The 22,394-nt window shown below is 40.2% G+C and overlaps 1 protein-coding gene across 1 annotated transcript in view; it reads right to left on the reverse strand.

The window, feature by feature from the left end:
• The window catches only part of EPB41L4B (erythrocyte membrane protein band 4.1 like 4B), a 305,664-nt gene that overhangs the window by 197,504 nt on the left and 85,766 nt on the right, over positions 1-22,394 (reverse strand). Inside the window, 1 exon segment of the mRNA XM_075063387.1 lies at positions 2,731-2,835. Coding sequence (XP_074919488.1) covers positions 2,731-2,835 — 105 coding nt within the window.

Raw genomic sequence — 22,394 nt, forward strand, 5'->3', positions numbered from 1 at the left:
AGCGAGACCTCTCTCGGGACCGGGAGCGGTGCCGGGATCTTGACTGTGATCGGTGCCAACCCGGGGAATCCAGGGACGGTGCTCGCATTGTCATCGACTTGCCCTGTGATAGAAGAACCCGCACCGACGGTGCCGGGGGTTGGGGCAGCGCAGGCTCCGTCAACCCAATGAGGTCCCTGGCCGAGGAGAATGTCTCGGGCGTAGAGGGGACCACCAGCTCGACCCCAGATCTTAGCGGGGAGCTGGGAGGGACCGGACTCGACGGACCTCCCGGTCCCGGAGTTGACAAAATCCCTGGCCCGGCCGCTGCGGCTGGAGTCGGTGCCGGGTGCTCCGTCTGAGCCTGCTTAGCCGAGGTGGAGGACGCTGACGGTCTTTTCCCCAGGCCCGGTGCCGGAGAAGGTCGGTGCCACGGTGTTTTCGCGGGCCCGGAGTGGTCCGGTGCCGAAGCTGAGGCAGCACTTGGTGCTGAGGAGGAAGGGTTAAGCGCCGCTTCCATCAGGAGAGTCTTTAGGCGCTGATCCCGCTACTTTTTGGTTCTCGGTCTGAAGGTCTTACAAATCCGGCACTTCTCGGAGATGTGTGATTCCCCAAGGCACTTCAGGCAGGCGTCGTGGGGATTGCTAGTGAGCATCGGCTTCTTGCAGGCCGAGCACGGTTTGAACCCCGGCGAACCAGGCATGAGCCTGGCGCCGGGCGCGGGGAAGGGTTAGAACCCCAAGCCCACTAACTATATACAACAAGAACTATTATCTACAACTATTCAATACTTTACAACTATAACTAGAACTAGAACTAGAAAAACGACGAACAAGGAGAAGCTAGGGACGTGGAGGACAGCTATGCCGCACTCCACAGTTCCAACGACCGACACGGCGGTAAGAAGGAACTGAGGAGTGGACGGGTCAGCAGGGGTATATATTAGCCGCCATGGCGGTGCCACTCTAGGGGGCGGCCTGCCGGCCTGCTGGAGTTGCTAGGGTAAAAGTCTTCCGATGAGCGTGCACGCACGGCACATGCACCTACTGGAATGGATATGAGCAATCACTCGAAGAAGAACAAAAAATTACTAAAACTTGGTATCATCCGGATTTTGTTTATCTACATATCTTTTAATACACCTTGAATTGAAATCAGTAATGATTTTTTGTTTACTGAAAATCTGGTTCTCCATGGGGGGGGGGGGGGAACTATTTTGGCTAAATGACAACTTTCTATAACCATTTTGAAAATCATTTAAATTAAAAAAAATCTCAAAAAATATGCAAATATGGAAAAATGGGACCATTTCAAACCCAGCAAACATGAGACAATTCAGAAATTTTATAAAATTATTTTCCTGATTTTCAACTAGCTCTATTTACAAGCAGAGAAAAGCAGGCACTGATTTAGACTCAGTGCTTTTGCTGGAAATATAAACCAAAAGTCAATCTAGAATCCAGTTTTTGCTAATTTTCTAAGATTTTTCCTTATAATGAACACACAAGTCTCGAACAGCTGTGACCTAATGACCACTTTATTTTTAAAAAAATTCCATACCAAAATAAGCGAATATTAGCAACTATTGCAACAAGGGAAAAGTCAGTGTTTTAAACTGTTGTCAGCTGATAGTTGTTTTCTGGAGATCAGTACATACAATTTAATGAAGTACAAACAAATCTAAGAGAAAGTAAGTTTTCTTATAAATAAGACCAGATTTCTTTTCCTTTCTCAAATAGGTCTTCACTTACAACACACACGATTCTTTTTCCATGTCATCCTGTTTTAGTACATGTACTGGTTTATCATTGCATGTTGGTGATCTGAGATACTTTGGTTAAGTAACACGCTGCTCAAATGTAATCATCTTCTGATACTATTTTTTCTAAACCATTGCATCTTCTGTTCACTACGTAATGCAACTGAGTATTCTGAAAAGGAAAATTCAGAAACTATACTTTACTGTATATACCAATATTTCCTCACATATGATCCCCATGTTCTACCTTAATGGCATCTTATTGCATCTTTTCCTCCTGTGCGTTATGGAAAATATTTGCTTATTTCAGAGAACTCAATTGCAGTAGTTTACTTTCCAAGCCATTAAAATCTCATTTGCTATTCAAATGGCCAGCAATGGTAGCAAAATTACAGAGAATAAGGTAGACATGCCTATAGCAAAAAGCAACAAATAATAGTTTAGTGTATTTTTGCCACAAGAAATTAGACTTTTTAAATATTATTTTCCTGAAGTTTCACCTATTTGTAAAATGAGTGAGGTTGTTTTATTTAAATAGCTAATTTTTACTGAAGACCTATGAGTCCTGGGATGGGGGTGAGAATTTTGCAACATGAGTACCACAAATACAAGATTTTAATCTAACTTGCTATTTCTCCATCATGCTAAAGAACAACACAATCTGCAACTCTGGCGGCAGGGGTTATCAGGACCCCTGATTTACTGCAGATTATACTAAGATCAAGGTTTTTTTTTAACCAGTTTCAGTATCATGGACCTACCAAACATGAAGCCCCCTTCTCCCACACACAATCAGCATCAAACTGGCCATAAGGGCCTAAATTGTACGCATACAATTAACAACGTCTGGTCCTATCTGTAAGAATTGTTGACCATCACCTCTCTAGTTATTTCAGCATTTTATTAATTTATTTCTCTACTATTTCCACCAATTATACATTTGTAATTGGCATCATAAACTGTCGTAAACATGAAATAAATGTTGTACATACTGTAACCTGGGAGGCATCCATGAACTGCAGGCCAAAGTAATCTGTTTCCACAAGGTCCAAATGATAGACTATCTGGTCAAACAAATCCAGCCCTTTCGCATTTTTCTGCAATTCAAAAGGAAAAACAAAAGATTTTTTTCAAAGGGTTTGGTGGGGGAGGAGGAATGCACAAAGACAATTTATTTCAAAAACTGCATGAGATGTACACTGCTTAGATGTTAAACAATTCACCTCAAAGTGCTTTCATTTCCTCCAGTGAATGAAGTATTTCTTAAGTGTTTATCATGATGGTATGTAACACTGAAAAATCACCAAGATGTGCAATAAATTTACTATTTAGTTTAGTATCAAAACATTTTGCGCCCAGTTCAACTTTAAGAAGTTTTCTACAAGTAGCTACAGAAGCAAAAGGAAAATAATTTCACTGCTAATGCCCTGCAATAAGGAGCCAGCATTTTAAACCCCAGGATACCAAATTCTCTATTAAATGTCTGCTTCTGTAATTGTCTGAAATCTGTTGGCAGCTGCCTGATGTCAACTGCAATTATGAACTGCCATTGCACCATTCCGGCAGCAAAATAAATTTAAGACAACTTGACTAGTTAAGAGTACTACAAGGAAAGATAATGGCATTTGATAGGGTCTTTAAATAATGCTGCTAATTGTTGAACAGCATTTATGGCCTTTACACAAAGCAAAACAAAACCCACAGATTTTACTAATTTGGCACCCTTATAGGAATGTGTGGGAATGAAAATTGAACTACCCTCAGCCCAGGTTAGGGCTGATTCACAGGCAAGATGTTGGTAAGGACGCTTGCACTGTCACTACTCCTGTGCTGTAGTTGTATGCTTGTACACTTGTTCAAAGGGTAACTCATGAATTTAAGTCATCATTGCTGCTGTCAAGTTCAAACACTGGAAGAAAACTAAGGTATGGAGGTTGTGGGAATGTGTGGAAGGAAAAGCCCAGAAACAAACCAATTCGAAATGCCAACTTTGTTGCTTAGAGTTGAGAATATATTTTTTTCAAATATATGGAAAGAATTTATTTAGAAAAAAATAACCCAGCACAACATGCAACTGAACTGGAGCCTTGTTTTTTTTCTTTTAGGTAAGGAGAAGCATCATGTCACAATGAGATAAAAGACCAATTCCCTAGACATGGTGCACCTGATTTTCAGATTTAAAGTGTAATGCGCACAACTGCACACTTACTTTGCATTCATATTACTGCATGTGATTTGTATACACGGATGGATAGAAGTAACCTACTTAGTCATGCATGCAAGAAGGTTACCATTTTGTGTGCACATTCAATCGTAAGCCCATTATTACTGTTACACACGTTTATAAAGGCACTCATTACAATATTATCTTGGTCCACTTAATTTAGATTAAAACCACCCAAAATGTTGTGAAACAGATATATATATATACACAACCTTATAATAAAGACTTGAGGTAAATTCTACCATGGGCCAATACATTTAAACTATTAAACTACTTTTATCATCATTCTATCGGTTTACTAAGCAATATGCCTAAGCTTCTCTCTTTCTCTGTGTTATTGCTAAAGTTGCAGTTGGTCAGGAGAGGGGCTCAAACAAGACCTCTCTTGTTTTTTTAAGAAAAAAAGGAAAAAGCTGTTAACCAGGCATTTTTTACAAAAGGGTCCTCAGCTATGGACTTTACTCTCCCGCTTTGTGCTCCATTCCGGCCATTTTTTAACCTTCCAAATACAGTATACTGAAAAGCCCACCTTTTCCACATATGTCAGGGAAGAAACAAGTTAATACTATGAATCTATGGTGATTTCACTGTTAGATTACTGTTCAATCACTGTGTTACTGAAGGGAGCAGCTGTATTATTTGCATGGGCAGTTTGTAAAGTGTGCAGTAGGTTTTTAATTCTGTATCAAATATTGTTCTAATGAATGTAAAGTATCCAGAGCCTAGGTTGACTGTTAAATATGACACACAGAACTGCAAAAGTTGGGCACTGCATATAAACCGAGTTACATAATGAACATATTTGTTTCTGCTCTCTCTTGAACAGAGGTGTATCAAGAAGTCAGGCTCTGAGTCTCTTACAAGTGATCCTCAGTGGGGAAGGAGGAATGGCACTTTCAACAGATCCCATTCAGTACATGATATATGCCAGAATATGGGCAACTGCTTATCGTTAGCTTCTTATAGCCATTATACAAGGACATCTTAAGAGAGGAGCATGTCTACTACTGCCTTTGAATTTTTTATTTTTTAAACCTGTGTTAAGAAGTCAGAAACCTGATCTCTAAAACATGCTAGGCATTTTCATTTAGCTTCCTTTCCCAGAAAAACTCTGATTTCAATTGGACTAGAATTTGACCTTTAAGTGTTCAATTAATCTGATCTTCCACATATAAGAGAGCATTGTACTCACATCATAAAAAAAAAATTCTTATAAAAAAGGAAAGATTCCAAGCTGTTATCTTACATACTTAGAAATTCTCTTCTCTAACCATAAAGAAAGAAATGAAATAATTTCCACCTCCACTAGCTTTCTTGAAGAGGTCAAACAGCTCTGGTGTAGGTGGCAGGTTCCAGTCTCAACTAACACGACTGACAAATTGAAAGCACTGCAATTTGAATTTTTCTCTGTTTTCGGAAACATCCATCTGATCTCCATTAAAATAATATGTACAGCTACTTAACAGAAGCAAGAAAGTGACATCTTAGGATATTGTTTTACTTGTTTCGGAGGAGGCACAAGATGATTTATAGAAAGACATGCTTTATTAATCACAAAATTCAACAACTTTATTGCAAACATCTGAGATGATCACCTCCTAAGATATAATGTTGCTTAGAAACAGTACACATCCATGTCACTGTTTTGAAGGTGCAGTATTGAATAACATTCTAGACTATAGTCAAAAAATGAGCAAAGAATGTATTCTAAAGATGGATTTGTTGTTGTTTTAAATGTTTAGTGAAACTAATGTTTGTGAAAGATGCCAAATCAAAAGCACACTAAAATGAAGGGTTCTCTTCACCTGAACAGAGACAGCAGATACAAAACAGGTAATAGGAATCCAACAGTTTAAGTCAGTTTTCCATGACCATTCAATTCTTGATAGCTTGCTTATGCATAGACTGTCAGTAAGCACACCAATTATGAAGCAGACACCTGTCAAACAGACAGTAGCCTGTTCTGTCACTACCAGCCTGGGCCAAGAGCAGACACTGTTCCACTGCACCCATGTTCACCACAAATATGAAGTGAGTCACATGGAAGAAGCAGCATTGTCATTTACTCAGTTGTGGTAAAATACAATATTACGTACATAACTTCTAGTAGACGACAGCCTTTAAATGTTAATAAATGTTATTTCCTAATTACTTGAACCTTCAGATAAAAAATTTGTGCTGGGGCTCATGGGGGTGGGGGGGGAGAGAAGAGACCTTCTTCCAGGCATTACAGATGGGGAAGATGGGAAAGTGCAGCTCCCCACCCTCTAACAGTAGAGATAGTACTCTCCTTTCTCCTACCCCTTCACTGCCTAATGGAGACTATGAAGAGGGAACAGCAGAAGGAGCTGGAGCGTAGAGTGGGTAGACAATTTTCCATACATGTTTTCTTTGTAGGAAAATGGTCTTCAACAATACATTCTTTTTTTAAATTGTCCACCTTATCAAAATTTTCTGTGATGTTATGGAAATGATTAAAATAGCTTTAAAATTCTTTATTTACCCAAAACTGAATTTTCTTACTGTAAACTGGGATTTCAGTCAATTAAAATTTTCAAAAAAAATTCAATTTAATATACTGCTGAACATTTAATGAAAAATGGGCCCATTTACAAAACAGACTATTCTGAAATCTTCATGAAATCATTTCCCAACCAGTTTTACTGGGGTATTGCTGGGGCTCCAAATCTTTCTTAAAAGTACGTAGAACAACATCCCCCTCCCACTTTCCAAATGTGAGAAGAGCTGTCCAAATTATGAGTCCCCTATCTGTCTCTTCTCCCCTTCAGGAGGATCCATCCCTCGGCGAGCTTCTCCGCTTGTCCGAGTGGGTGGGGGTAGGGGGAAAGAGGGAAAAAAACCTGCTATCAGCTCCCAAAGCTAGAACATTGGCTTTACTTGTACCGTATCCTGTCACTCCATGGTAATGAAGAAAAAAGAAAGTAGATGGGGTAAGGTAATTTAAAAAAAAAAAAAAAAAAAAGCACACGAGTGCTGATAAGGGCTGGTCTACACTAGCCCTCCAAAAATGAATTTTGCAGTGTTTTAGACATGTCAAATTAACTGTGTAATAATACTATCAACATAACAGAATTGCTAGGGAGGAAAAACTGGCAGAATATCCTAGGAAAGTATAGAATTTCTGAGACCTGTTGATGAAAGTAAAAAAAGATTATATCTCCCATCTCACTTTCAAGGACGAATAGGTTGACATGGGTGATGTCTTTAGCATAAATTGTTCTGCTTGTAAGATGTTGATGCTTTTTCAAATATTTGACAGACAGTAGCATATACCTCTCTCAGTGTTCTTGCACCAAAGTACATTTGTTTTGTAGGTTTTTGAATGGGAGCATCTTATAAATATCTCCCAGCACTTTGATTCCAACATCTATCCATGCTCTTTTCAAAATGTACCATATATCTGCCTTAAAAATAACCTACTGGGGGAGGAGGGTACTTGTGCTCCTTTCTGATGTACAAGGAAAGTTGGAAAGATTTCTCTGAAATATTTTTTCTACTTATTTTTACTTCAGAGATAAGATTATTAAGTTGTCTCTTCCCACTTTCTGCTGGAGGATTCCTTGGAGCGCTAGAGAACTGAAGTGGGAGCATTCTCAGGCCTCAATTGAGGACAAAGGCATTTCAAGGAACTGCCCACTGTTCCATCCATCAACATGAAAGCACATCTGCAATAAGCAAGAGAGTGGAACTGGCATCAAGGATATTTTCACGTTCCACGGTCATTCTCTTCTACCTTCCCCTCTCTTTGCCCCAAGATCAGCCTGGCAACCTCAGGTACTACAACCACAGATTAAGGAAATATTGAAACAAATACACGGCTGGCTCTAACTTTTTGGCCACCCCAAGCAAAAAACAAAACAAAACCCAGTGCTACCCCTGTTTTTTTTTAATCTTATTCAGTTTCTTAAAACCAAGAGCTCCTAACCCACATTCAAGCACTATTAATAATATTTTTGCATTATGCAGAACTCTGCTTTTCCTTAACTAGGCTTTTTTTTTTTTTCTTTTAAAGGGCAATGATTTGGGGAAAAAACTCTAGTATTACACATCCTGGAATTTCAACCAAGGCCCCATTCCATTTCTGGGAAGGATAATTCCCTTGACAAATCCTGGGGAGCCATCAAGAATACAGTTCTGTCAGCACTTTTCTTTTATCCTCTGGGACAAATGCATCCAACTCAAAAGGGGTGTTTAGAGGCCACAGATTAAAGTTGGATTGTTAGCCCACCAGGAGAAGTCCTACAAAGGCAATGACTGAAAGTGGCAGATTGGAGAAGGAACATTGTTCACAAGAGGGTACCAAGGAATATCTACTATTTTTCTACTAAGTGCAGTAGAAACTGATTTGGGGTTGACAAGAGTGAGGGGAATGACAAACTGGACTTTGGACAAGCTACAAGTAATAAAGGCAGAAAGCGGGGCTCCTGGTCATCACTCCCTTAAACAGCCCCTTTTTGTGTTTATTTGCAATAGTGCACTATTTAATTTAGACTCATAGACTTTAGGGTCAGAAGGGACCAATATGATCATCTAGTCTGACCTCTTGCACAAAGCAGGCCACAGAATCCTACCCATCCCATTCACCCCCACCAGTCCATTTTGGTCATTATTCTGCAGAGAATCCAACCGCAATGACCATCTGCCCCAGAGAGGCGAAAAACCTCCAGGGCCTCCTGCCAATACTGCCTGAGAAAATCCCTTCCCAACACAATATGGTGATCAGCTAAAACCCTGAGCATGCGGGCAAGACTCCACCAGCCAGCACCAGCGAAAGATTCTCTGCATAACTCAGATCCCATCCCATCCAACATCCCCAATCACAGACCACTGGGCATGACTACCAGCTGATAATCAAAGATCAAACTGCCAAAAGAAAAGCTATCCATCATACATCCTTCCATAAACTTATCACCTTAGTCTTTAAGCCCAGATATGTCTTTGCCCCACTATCTTCCCCTTGGAGGCTGTTTCCAGAATCTCTCCTCTAATGGGTTAAACCTTCATTACCTTAATTAGTCTAACTTCCAGGGTCCAGATATGATCCACATTGTTTTTGTAATCTACATTGGTACTAACTAAATAATTCCTCTCCCTCCCTAATATTAATCCCTCTGATAATTATAAAGAGCAAGCATACCCCCCTCAACCTTCTTTTGGTTAGCTTAAACAAGCCAAGCTCTTTGAGTCTCCTTTCATAAGGCAGGTTTTCCATTCCTCGCATCATCCTAGTAGCCCGTCTCTGAACCTGTTCCAGTTTGAATTCTGCTTCTTAAACATGGGAGACCAGAACTGCACACAGTATTCCAGATGAGGTCTCACCAGTGCCTTATATTAATTTGTGAGTTTAATAGTTTAGTTGTAGTTTAATCCCTACCTTTCTATCCAACATCTTCATTATATAATCGAAGTGGAAAAAAAGCTCATATAATTTCTGAAATTTTAGTACTTAACTGATGTAAATTGGAATAACTCCCTCAAAGTAGCTCAAGTAATTTTCACCAGCTCATGATCTGGCCAATATCTGTAGTTAAAATTGGGCTAAAACTCTAATTAGTGAACATTTTTTATCCCAGTTAAATTTGCTGAATTCTTCATACTTCACTGCTAAGACTTGATGAAGAAAGGATGAAATTCTCTAAATACATCAACTTCGGAAGAACTTTTTCGCAGAATACTATGTCTCCTATTAGGCAAATCAGGACAAATCAATATCCAAAACACACAATTTACATCAGATGCCTTAACCTAAACAGACTGAGCAGGAAACTGATGTAGGTGTTATCCAGTAGTTAATAAAAGGCATTAAAAGAATCAGCCAATGGGAACGCGACAGAAAAAAACTTCTGTACTACTCAAACTAGAGGTGCTGTTTTAAGTACATTGGAGACGAAATGGCCATAGTACAGGAAATATATGGTGGTGATATTCTATGAGACTGCTTTCTTCAAAGAAAAAAGACTGCTTAAAAGCAGGATAGTTTTTGAGTCTGCTTTCCTCAAACTAAAATGCTCCAAAGCTTTAAAAAAATGCCTCTGTAGCATTTAGCAACCACACATTCTACAATCTCAACCAGAATGAAGGAGAGGTGTTGCATCGTACTGGAGAGTTCAGATCGCAGCGTTATAAATTACGCTTTGCCAAGGACTTCAAAACTACCTGAACTTGTGCAAGACAAACCTGACAAAGGCAAAAAAAGCGAAACATGAAATATTCCTCATTCTGAAACAAAGAATGTGGGGGAGGAAGGGGAGACACAGAAGGGGATGACGACAATTCATCACATATCTAGTTTTGCCAACAAAATATTCCAATTAACACATTAAATACCAATAGAAAAAGTTTTGTGGCTATGGAGTAGAAAGGACAGAAATGGTTTCTTGTCCTGAAAGGGAAGTATATCCTCACAGCCCATAATGCAGGATGCAAATGAGTGTATTGTGATACATCAGCTCCTTTAAAATATTTAGCAGTGTGCACTACTATGAGCTTTAAGGCACACATGGTGGGCACTTCAAGCAGTAGGCTCTACTGACTCTAGTTTTTGGTGGGTTAACAAGAGAATATTCTCTGTTATCGCAAACAAAAAAAGAAAGTGCAAATAACCTTGACAGAAGTCTTTGAATGGGAAAGTAGAGAATTTCCAAACTATTCCCATACAAGCAATCCAAGTGTTAGATCAAGTATCCAAACTACCTCCCTCCAGAAGGAATCCTCTCTTTCACAGGCCTGGCCCTGCTCCAGCTCTGATATTCCAGCCCCATTGCTTCTCCCCTTCCAAGCCCTGCTGTAGGCCAGCCTCTTATCTTACCTTTATTATGCTATATGGGTTTCTACTCCATTCTCTGGTAGTCCCTGAATCTTTCTGACCACTATTAGTGCCTGATCTTCCCTCTGAATGTCCCAGATGGGGGAAGGAATAGCTCAGTGGTTTGAGCATTGGCCTGCTAAACCCAGAGTTGTGAGTTCAGTCTTTGAGGGGGCCACTTAGGGATCTGGGGCAAAAATCAGTACTTGGTCCTGCTAGTGAAGGCAGGGGGCTGGACTTGATGACCTTTCAGGGTCCCTTCCAGGTCTATGAGATACCTTGTGTGTCACACACAAAAGTCCCACATCTGCTAATTGCAGTTCCTGATCCTGTGCGCTCTTTAATCCTGGTCACTCTGGCAGACTGCCCCCTACGGCCTAGACAGAGATCTAGGTCCTTGCCCCTCCCAGGGTGACCTGTGGCCTATTTTTTCCCTAATAATTTGGTTCATCAAAATATGTAAAGCAGTGGTTTTCAAACTTTTTGTATTGGTGATCCCTTTCATAACAGGCCTCTGAGTGTGACCACCCTTATAAATTAAAAATAGTGGGGGTAATTTAATCTAATGGGAGCTCAGGGCTGTCAGCCCCACAGAGCTGACAGCTTGCAACCCCCATGTAGCCAGCTTGCAACCCCTTGAGGGGTCACGAGCCCCAGTTTGAAAACCCCTGATGTAAAGGCTGCAATATGATTAAACTAAATAAGTTTTGCTTTGTACAACCTCCATTCCTCATGTTTCAAAGCCAAGCGTTAAGCCTGGAAAAATAAAGGTTTTCTTTTTAATAGACTATGTCCCCAACCATGTGGTTAACTGTAATCTACCTTGGGCTCTGAAGATATTGTATCATTTTCTCAGCAGTTGGCCAGTATCACAAATTTTCAGAGCTGGCATTCAGCCAGTTTACAAATAAAAGGTCTTCAAATGGCCATTAAGCCTCCAACTCTGTCACAACAGTAACAAAGGGGCTTTTTAAGCACCTGTTGTTTCGTGTAAATAGTGTTTAAATTTGAAGAACACAGAAGCAGCAACGTTCCTGAACACGCACTGAAAATGCAATGGATGATGCACGTCAACATGTCTGAATGAGAAAAGGATCAATTATTTTAGCTTCTTTGAGAAGTTTTGGGTTTTTTTAAAGTTTTTACGAAAAACTAGAAAAAAAAAAAGTAAAGCCAGTAAACTTTTAGTTAAAATACTGAAAATAAGTTTTACCCTAAAAGACCAAAATTACTTCTATAATATTTCACCTGATTTAACCCAATTTTAACAAAGTTAACACTTTCTACTACCCTCTGCTCTCCCACCCCCTCCCCCAAAAATAAAAGGTATGCATTGAAAAACTGATAGGAAACTACTATTTTCTGTGCAAAAGAGGCTACTGTCAAAAGATCACAGTTACAAATTAAGGAGAGGAATTACTCTCAGGAAGTACACCCTCAAATAACGGCCCACCAAAATAAACTTCTTGGATCCTACTTCAAGAGTGCCAGTGCTTAGATGATGCGGTCTTTGTGACTGAAGGGGTGGGGAATGGACGAATCCCATCAGGGATCACCAGCTGAGCTTCAGGAAAGGGAATGAAGGAAGATGCTGGGCAAAATAAGCTTTGTTGTCTGCTGTATATCAAAGCTTCCCAGCAACACACCCCAGCAGTGCTCAGGAGTTCTTCCATCATCAGGCTAGGGAAATGATGTTCACCTCCTTCTAAAAAGCAACGACAGGACTGAGCCCCTGGAACAAAGGAGTCAAGCCTCTCAACTTATCATGGCCTAGGAATGAATGACTAAATACTGGGAGCTTGAGAGCATAGGAGAAACTAGAGAAACTGAAGAAAGAGAGCTTCAAACTGGACAGTTACAAGCTAAGATTCTATACAGAAACATAGCACCCCTCAGACAGGCCTCAGGGTAAGTGACTACACTGGGCTTCTATCAGGACACTACCTTTGACCCCACTAAGGTGGCTTTGAGGGAAGGCAGTCTTTTACATCAGCCATTAACTACAGTAGTAGTAACCATTAGCCATTAACATCTAGCCATGGGCTAGAATTTGTGAATTTTCAAAATTTGGGAATAAAGCAAAGAATAAAAAGTTGAGGATAGGAAAACAAAATGCCTTTTCCAAACTCCACTGTACAATTGTTAGAAACATGGGAAATGAATTATCGTTGAATTATTCATAAAGTATCATAATCTCAGAGCAATTACAACTTGCTGAGATGAATCAAATTACTAGAATGTAAACATAACAGCGAAACACTGTGTAGAGTGCATAAAAAAAGCAATAAAGGAGAACTGATTCACCCAGAAAGAAAAAAACACCACATGCTAAGTCATTAGTTAGTATCAGTATCACCTTTTTCTAACACTTCAGACAGACTACGGACAATAATAAAAAAAAAGAATCAGTCAAGCATAGTTTGCAGTCTGCTCTGTTATGAAGTGACCATCTTATGAAGAAAAGTTATTGTTTCTACCATCTGTTCAGTTTGTCTAAAGGAATACAGCTCAGTGTTCCTGAGTGACTCTGACCAGCCATACGCATACATACACTCAAACAGGTGAGCATGAGCTTTACAAAATGCGTCTTGATTTTGTGGCACACGATTTTATGACTCAAGAAAATTAGAGGGCACTGAAAAGGAATGCAATATTAGATTAAACACTCAACTTTATCTAAATCACATGAAGGACAGAGAAATATTTTAGTAATGGGTGCTCTATAAATAAAATATTCTTACTAGTAACACCACTATTAATATTAGTATGGGTGCTTCAACATTTTGGACTGTGGTTGAGTCCTGAATTTCTGTTTACTGCCTCCACCACTTAAACATGGCAGTAGCAGCTCATATCTCTTTGCAAATGGAGACAAGCAGGAACACTTCTGAAACTCTCTAGTTACAGACCCTGACGCACATTTACTTAGAGCGCACCAGGTTGCAGCCTCTATACCGGCTCCTCACCAATATACTGTTGCGTTTCTGGCTGCACTTTTCCCCCTCACCTCCTTCTCTATGCACTCCCTATCCATGGACCCACGAAGTTGCGGGACATCTTGGTCAACCTCCCCCTCGCCCTGGCTAAAATGGCCATCTACACAACCAGGTAGAGGAGGTTGGCCAATGGAGACTCCTATGACTGTGGGGCTTGTTTCTGATCCTTTGTCCGTTCACGTATCCGGGCGGAGTTCCTCTGGGCAGCATCCACTGGCTCCCTTGACACCTTCGAGGAGCAGTGGGTGCTGTCCGGGGTTCTCTGCTTGGTGTCCCCGTCAGGCTCCCTCCTTTTGACCCTTTGACCTCACTCCTGTCCCTGTTCTTTTATTAGTTGTCCCCCAAACTTAGTTGGGTTTTTGAAGTCCTGTAGATCCTCCCCTTAGGCTGGGGGGGCGGGCGGAAGCCCACCCACTTCCCGGAAACCCAATAGGTACAGACTTAGAATTGAACTGTAGACTACAAATAGCACACAAATGGGAGAGCAGTGGGGACCCATTATATGTGAGAATTCTACCTGTCACTTTAGAAACTCATGAGGTGACCTGACCTTATTCCCATGCTTGAAGAATTTTGCTCTAGTTCCTTATGAAGTGTTTTTGTCCCAGAACGTCAGCTCCCCCGGCTGAAATACTTGTAATACTCCATGCATGTTGGAATCTTCAGCACACAGCTGCAGCACCATAACAGAACTAGGAACCAGCTGACACAGGAAACAATCCAAGTAGGGACTTATTAACCCAGATTAGCATAGATAAAGATGTAATTTACTGCTCTCTGACTAGTGTCCATTCATTAAAAAAATAGAATTCGATAAAGTAAGGCTAAACACAGGATGGGTTTCTGGTTAAGCAGAAGTTACTTGTAATTTTATCTTCTGCCAAGAGGAAAAGAAAAATAAAAAAATTACTTTTCTCTGGTGTGGGTGTGTGCACACCTGCTGCTCCATCAGTCCAGATACTGATGGAATGTTTCAAGTACTAGAAACTTTCAAAAAGGGAAAGGAAATTTACATGTTGACTTTTTTCAAGTGTATTTGAGAAGTAACATTCAACAACCACATAAACAAATTGCACTAAAATGGAAAGACCAGGATAAATTATCAAAGCTCCTGCTTGAAGAGAAGCCCTGAGAGAGTTCACAAAGAATCTCTACCTTCCCACATGGAGGTACAACACTGGGGTTCCATGAGGCATGTATGCCTTCATGCATGTCAGCAGTAGGATTGCCAGGCATCTGGTTTTCGACCAGCTGTTAAAAGTTTGGTCAGCAGCGCAGCGGGGGCCCTGGGCTAAGGCAGGCTCCCTGCCTGCCCTAGGTCCAGGCAGCTCCCAGAAGCGGCTGCCAGGTTCCTGCAGCCCCTAGATGCATGGGCAGCCAGGGAGCCTCAGGAAGCGGCCTCAGTCTGAGGGCTTTCTCCACAGCTCCCATTGGACGGGAACCATGACCAATGGGAGCTGCTGGGGCAGCACACGGAGCCTCTCTGGCCGCTCATGCGTCTAGGAGCTGCAGGGACCTGGCATCCACATCTCAAGAGCTGCGGTAAGTGTCCCTGGGACCCCACACCCTGAACCCTCTCCTGCATCCCAACCCCCGACCCAGCCTGCAGTCCCCTCCCACACCCAAACTCCCTCCCTGAGCCCGCACCCTTCCAACTCCCCAACCCACAGCCCCTTCCTGCCCCCTAAACCCCTCATCCCCAGCCCCACCCCAGAGCCTACACCCCCAGCCAGAGCCTGCACCCCCTCCTACCCATCCCTGGCCCCATCCCAAAGCCTGCAACCCCAGCCAGAGTCATAATCACCCCCCACACTCCAACCTCCTCCCCCAGCCCAGAACTCTATCCTGAACCCTAAACCCTCATCCTTAGCCCCACCCCCAGCTGGAGCCCTCACCTTCCTCCTGCACCCCAACCCTCTGCCCCAGCCCACTGAGTGAGGGTGGGGGAGTGCAAGCAACAGAGGGATAGGGGAATGGAGTGAGTGGGAGCAGGGCCTTGGAGAAGGGACAGGGCAGGGGTGGGGCCTCAGGGAAGGGTGTTTGGTTTTGTGCAATTAGAAAGTTGGCAACACTAGTGAGCAGGGGGACCTTGCAAACAGCACAATGGGCTTGCTTACTAAAGCTAAGGCGTTAACTGAAAATGTTATACTATAGTTATACATAACACATCAAGAGTTTTGAACACCTCAGGAACGGAGGCTGTTCATAACTCTGAAATGTTCATAATTCTGAACAAAATGTTATGGCAGAACATTGACTTAATACAGCTTTGAAACTTTACTGTGCAGAAGAAAAATTCTGCTTTCCCTTTTTTAGTAGTTTACTTTTAACACAGCACTGTGCTTTTTTGTCTCTGCTGTTGCCTGATTTTGTATTTCCGGGTCCAAATAAGGTGTGTGGTTGATTAGTCAGTTTGTAACTCTGGGGTTCATAACTCTGAGGTTCTACTGTACAGGTATGAATTCAATTCTCATGTAGACACTTCTACTCCAATGTACAAGTGGCTTTTTTTGTTTGTTTGTTTTTGTTTTTTCAGTTTAGCTTATGTAATTTTGGAATGCTTTTAAGCTAAACCAAAAATAGAATAACCAAAATAAGAGTATCCACATGGGGAATTACACTGAATAACTACAGTGGTGTAACTATATTAGAATAACTGCTAAAACTTCCTTGTTCAAACAAACTCTAAATCCATTAAAGGAATATTTTGGTCTATCCTTCTATATCTGAATAGGGTCAAAATACCCCACCTCCCCTTCCCATCATAACAGATTAGAAAGTATCTATGCTCAGGTAACTGAATTTACTTAGTACAGCCTGCTCACGGTAGCACCTCTCCATTCCAGCATGGCATCCCACAGTGACCAAAACTTTGGCTTTTGTACCCTTCTTTATGTGAAAATGCCAGAATTGAAAAATATAGATTTTTTAAAAGTATATATTAAAACTTATACAGCATTTTATCACTAAAAGTACTATAAGTATTACCTAACAAGCACATGCCTATGCTAGCATTAGTAAACAACAAGAGTAGCTCTTATAAAACCATTTTAATCTTTTTTTTTAAAATGCAATATAGTTTCTATCCCCACACTCATGTATAGAACAAGATCTTAAGCTGCTGAGCACCTTAAACTAAGGATCACTTTCTCTTGCTGAAGAAGCGGGTATTTACTCATGAAAGCTTATGCTCCAATACGTCTGTTAGTCTATAAAGGTGCCACAGGACTCTGTCGCTTTTTACAGATCCAGGCCAACACAGCTACCCCTCTGATACTTCTCAAAAAGAAAAGACAAACAGATGTGTGAGGAAGTTTAGGAACCAGTGAGAATGTACTGAGTTTATAGCATTACCTGTACATAGAATCTCAAATATGCACTAATGCCTAGGTTAGTATGGCAGATCCTAGCTCCGAAAATCCATCTTACAAGGCAAACAATTCTAACAGGGAAAGAAGAGGCCTGTTGATTTATTCTCAGCTAGCCAACAAACTTAAACCAGAGTGTCAGCTCCTGGCTGTTTAGACATGAAAAACACAATTTGAAGTAGTAAAATAAGCTGTACATATATTCCTGATGGGCCCTTTGTGAGCGTGGAGAGCTGATCTTCCCAGAGCATCAACAGCAGCAGCCAGCACAACTACTGTACTACCTGCCTTAGAATATCAGAGTCGGAAGGTCATCTAGTCCAATCTCCTGCTCAAAGCAGGACCAATCCCCAGACAGATTTTTGCCCCAGATCCCTCAATGGCCCTCTCAAGAATTGAACTCACAATGCTGAGTTTAGCAGGCCAATGCTCAAACCACTGAGCTATCCCTCCCCCCTCCCTTTTTTTTTTTTCTTTTTTCCCTTTTCTTCTTCCTGGGGGAGCTAACTGGGTGCAGTCTTTTCTCCTTGTGTACAAAGGCAGATCCCTTTCAGCCAAAGCTTTCCCTTTCAGACTGTGTCCTGCGTCAATTTGCAAGGAAAACCTAAATCAATAGGTCCTGAAAGGTTCATACTTCCACCAGAGAAACCCACTGTAAATTACTGAATTTTATGAATCAGCAGACACAAGAAAGCCAAGAATAATGTAACACAAAAAACATTTTATTCACTTATTTTGCTGAAAAGTAGGGAGACATCAGTATTTTTATGCAGACTATACAGTGTGCAGATTAACACACTGCTTATTAGCTAAGTGTAGATAAGGGAAGTTTACTCCTTATCTAACTTTGTTTACTAGAATGATGAAGGTTACCATACTAAAAAAAACTATGTGACTAACATGAAGGTCTGTAGACATATTTAAAAGTATTGAAGGATAGGAGACAATACCTGGAATTCTTAGGGAAACCCTCTCAGATGAAATTATTGATCAATAAATGGAAACCAATAAAAGGTATACTAAAAGAATTAAATAAAAGTCACGTTTCTGCCTTTTAACTTCCTCATTATTCATTAAGAATGACATAGGAAATAAGGCAGACTTCGTGCCAAATTAATGAAATAATTAAGGTCTATCTATGTCAAACTTAACATACTGATTTGAATATGTGATCCATCCTAACACTAACTAACATGAAACTAACCATTATGATAATCCTGAAGGCACTAGTGATACATCTTATGAAAAGAGATGAGGGACTCAGGAGTGATAACAATAATCTTTTGCAAAATGAAACAAAGGACTCTTATAGATTCTGTTACATATTTACATATGTATTAAAATATTTAAGAATTTCTATACTGACAAATGGAGCCTACTGAGCTACAGTCAAGATAGGTTTCTGAAACACAGATCGTTCCAAATAACCCAATTCTTTTTTCAGTTCTGTGACAGATTGAACATAAGGAAAATGTGGAGAATGTAACTGATTTTAGCAAGGTCTTTGACACAGTACTGCACATAGTTCAAAGTGTGCAGAAATATTTTGATCAGAATCTGTAAAAAGATATTTTAGAAGAAAAATAAAAACAGAGAGGGGATACTACAGAACAAAACAGACGGCAAACTGTTCCCCCATTAGGTAAATTAGATGAACATCAGGTGATAATTTTGATAATCTTGCTCTAATGCAATGAGCTACAGAAATTAAATTGCTAATTTAAAATTCTGATTGCCTCGCTTGCATCTACTCCTTTAAATGGATTCTCTATCAAATACCACAGACTGTGCAATTTTCTTTTATTCACATCTTTACAGATCCAATCCAAGATTACTGAACAGATTAGATACAAAAGTGTGTTTTTCAGCTTGTTTACTTTGTCCATTTGGAAACATTTTGTGGAAAATTGAACTTCACTATATTTCCCCTGTAAAGTCAGTTTCTCTCATTGTTTGAGAAAGAGTCACACAGCAACAGGTCAGGGAGAAACTTTTGTAAAGCTACAGTAATTAGCATAAGGCTAAAGAGAAAACATATAACCTGAAACAAATTTTAACTATTTTTAAACTGGCTAGATTTCAAGCTGATATCTGTTCAAATACAGCATCATTGGGAGTTCATCTTGACAGAGGAAGGGTCCTGAGGAAGACAGCAAAGATCAGTAATCAGGTAAATCTAGTGCCTCTTGATTGGCCTAAGAGGCTATGGGCAGTGAACCTACTGGATCATGGCATGGACTGACAACTCACTCTTCTAGTCAAGCAAGGCTTGTTCTACAGGGACTGATGGACAGAAAAATCCCAATCACTCTTCTCTCTCTGTACAATTATATGAAAGCATGCTACATGTATTGAAAAAGTCCACCTCAAAACCAATTAACAAGATAAGGCTCCTTCAGAGCCTGGTACTACATTTATTAAGAAGGCTACAGTACGCTCATAATGGCATTTTTAACACTTTCTTTTTCCCCTCCACTATGGACTGGATGCAAGCTGCATCATCAGTTCACTGGGAATCAAAGGCTGCAACCCCATAGGGATTAAAAGCAACAAAGAACTCTGCCTATAACTGCCAAATCAAAATCCACTAAGGGACAATTTTTCCTGTAATAATTTCAGTTATTATAATGAAAGTGAACATAAAAGCACAGTTGGTTCCCTAAAATCCCTAATACTTCAACTAAATATTGAATTAAATGTAAAACAACAGTCTTAAGGCAACAATGAAGTGCTTTTGAAAGCGCTCGGAAAAGTGATGAAGCATGGCATTATAGAATCAGCTGTTTATTGTCTTTCAATTTCTATTTCAAAATATGTTAGAAATAAAGAAAGGTGTCTACCTGTCAGCCTTACAGACTCAACCTGAGATCTGAGACTAAAGCTAGGTTCTTTTCTTTATGGGCATCCTTGCCAGAAACAAAGCTGAATTCAGTCCTCAGTTACATTTATGGAACTCCCTGTTGTTAAACGATGCCCTTCAGTGAAGTTGCACAGATGTAATGGATTTCTTGTAATTGAAATTTAGTAAACCATTCTACTCATGATCTGGAAGAAGGAACAAGTACACTCTCTTAGCTGTGTTGATTCAAAGTATCAACTAAAAATATTTTTATCCCCCTTTTTTTTTTCTTATTTAATAAGTAGATATTCCTTTGGATAAAAAGGGGAAAAGAGCTGAATAGAATTTTTATATGTCACTTTTTAGAATATTGGAAATATTGGAAAAAACAAGACACTCATGTTAGGATAGATATTTTAAAGTTAAATGCTCAATTACTGACACACACTCTCTTCATTTATGCATACTGTAGATCTTGAACCATGGCCTCTTGTTATATATATTAATTCAACAATCAGTAAAACTACAGATTTATTCTACTATAACAAGCTATAATTTCTTATATATGGCACACAAATATACTTACCATTCTCTACAAATGTATAATATACACACAAAATCAGATCCTCATTTGATGTAAATTATGTTATATTATAGAATTATATTAAGAATTTGGCTCACTGCCACTTAAGTGATGACAATGTTGCTCCTGTTTAGAATATGAAATACAGTAGAATTTTTGGAAAATGTCTTCAGGGCTGATTCTCACCTCATGTATGCCAGGAAATCAGGAGTGATTCCACTGTCAGAACTACTCTGGTGTAGGCAAATACAATTTAGATGGGGCTCCTATAAGCTGGATGCATTAACTGGGTGGATAACCGTACTCAGAGAGTAGTTATTAATGGCTCCCAATCCTGCTGGAAAGGTATAACAAGTGGGGTTCTGCAGGGGTCTGTTTTGGGACCAGCTCTGTTCAATATCTTCATCAATGACTTAGATGTTGGCATAGAAAGTACGCTTACTGAGTTTGCGGACGATACCAAATTGGGAGGGATTGCAACTGCTTTGGAGGACAGGGTCAAAATTCAAAATGATCTGGACAAATTGGAAAAATGGTCTGAGGTAAACAGGATGAAGTTCAGTAAAGACAAATGCAAAGTGCTCCACTTAGGAAGGAACAATCAGTTTCACACATACAGAATGGGAAAGGGTTCTCTTCACCTGAACAGAGACAGCAGATACAAAACAGGTAATAGGAATCCAACAGTTTAAGTCAGTTTTCCATGACCATTCAATTCTTGATAGCTTGCTTATGCATAGACTGTCAGTAAGCACACCAATTATGAAGCAGACACCTGTCAAACAGACAGTAGCCTGTTCTGTCACTACCAGCCTGGGCCAAGAGCAGACACTGTTCCACTGCACCCATGTTCACCACAAATATGAAGTGAGTCACATGGAAGAAGCAGCATTGTCATTTACTCAGTTGTGGTAAAATACAATATTACGTACATAACTTCTAGTAGACGACAGCCTTTAAATGTTAATAAATGTTATTTCCTAATTACTTGAACCTTCAGATAAAAAATTTGTGCTGGGGCTCATGGGGGTGGGGGGGGAGAGAAGAGACCTTCTTCCAGGCATTACAGATGGGGAAGATGGGAAAGTGCAGCTCCCCACCCTCTAACAGTAGAGATAGTACTCTCCTTTCTCCTACCCCTTCACTGCCTAATGGAGACTATGAAGAGGGAACAGCAGAAGGAGCTGGAGCGTAGAGTGGGTAGACAATTTTCCATACATGTTTTCTTTGTAGGAAAATGGTCTTCAACAATACATTCTTTTTTTAAATTGTCCACCTTATCAAAATTTTCTGTGATGTTATGGAAATGATTAAAATAGCTTTAAAATTCTTTATTTACCCAAAACTGAATTTTCTTACTGTAAACTGGGATTTCAGTCAATTAAAATTTTCAAAAAAAATTCAATTTAATATACTGCTGAACATTTAATGAAAAATGGGCCCATTTACAAAACAGACTATTCTGAAATCTTCATGAAATCATTTCCCAACCAGTTTTACTGGGGTATTGCTGGGGCTCCAAATCTTTCTTAAAAGTACGTAGAACAACATCCCCCTCCCACTTTCCAAATGTGAGAAGAGCTGTCCAAATTATGAGTCCCCTATCTGTCTCTTCTCCCCTTCAGGAGGATCCATCCCTCGGCGAGCTTCTCCGCTTGTCCGAGTGGGTGGGGGTAGGGGGAAAGAGGGAAAAAAACCTGCTATCAGCTCCCAAAGCTAGAACATTGGCTTTACTTGTACCGTATCCTGTCACTCCATGGTAATGAAGAAAAAAGAAAGTAGATGGGGTAAGGTAATTTAAAAAAAAAAAAAAAAAAAAA

This window comes from Chelonoidis abingdonii, chromosome 2 (assembly GCF_003597395.2).
Source record: "Chelonoidis abingdonii isolate Lonesome George chromosome 2, CheloAbing_2.0, whole genome shotgun sequence".
Lineage (NCBI taxonomy): Eukaryota > Metazoa > Chordata > Testudines > Testudinidae > Chelonoidis > Chelonoidis abingdonii.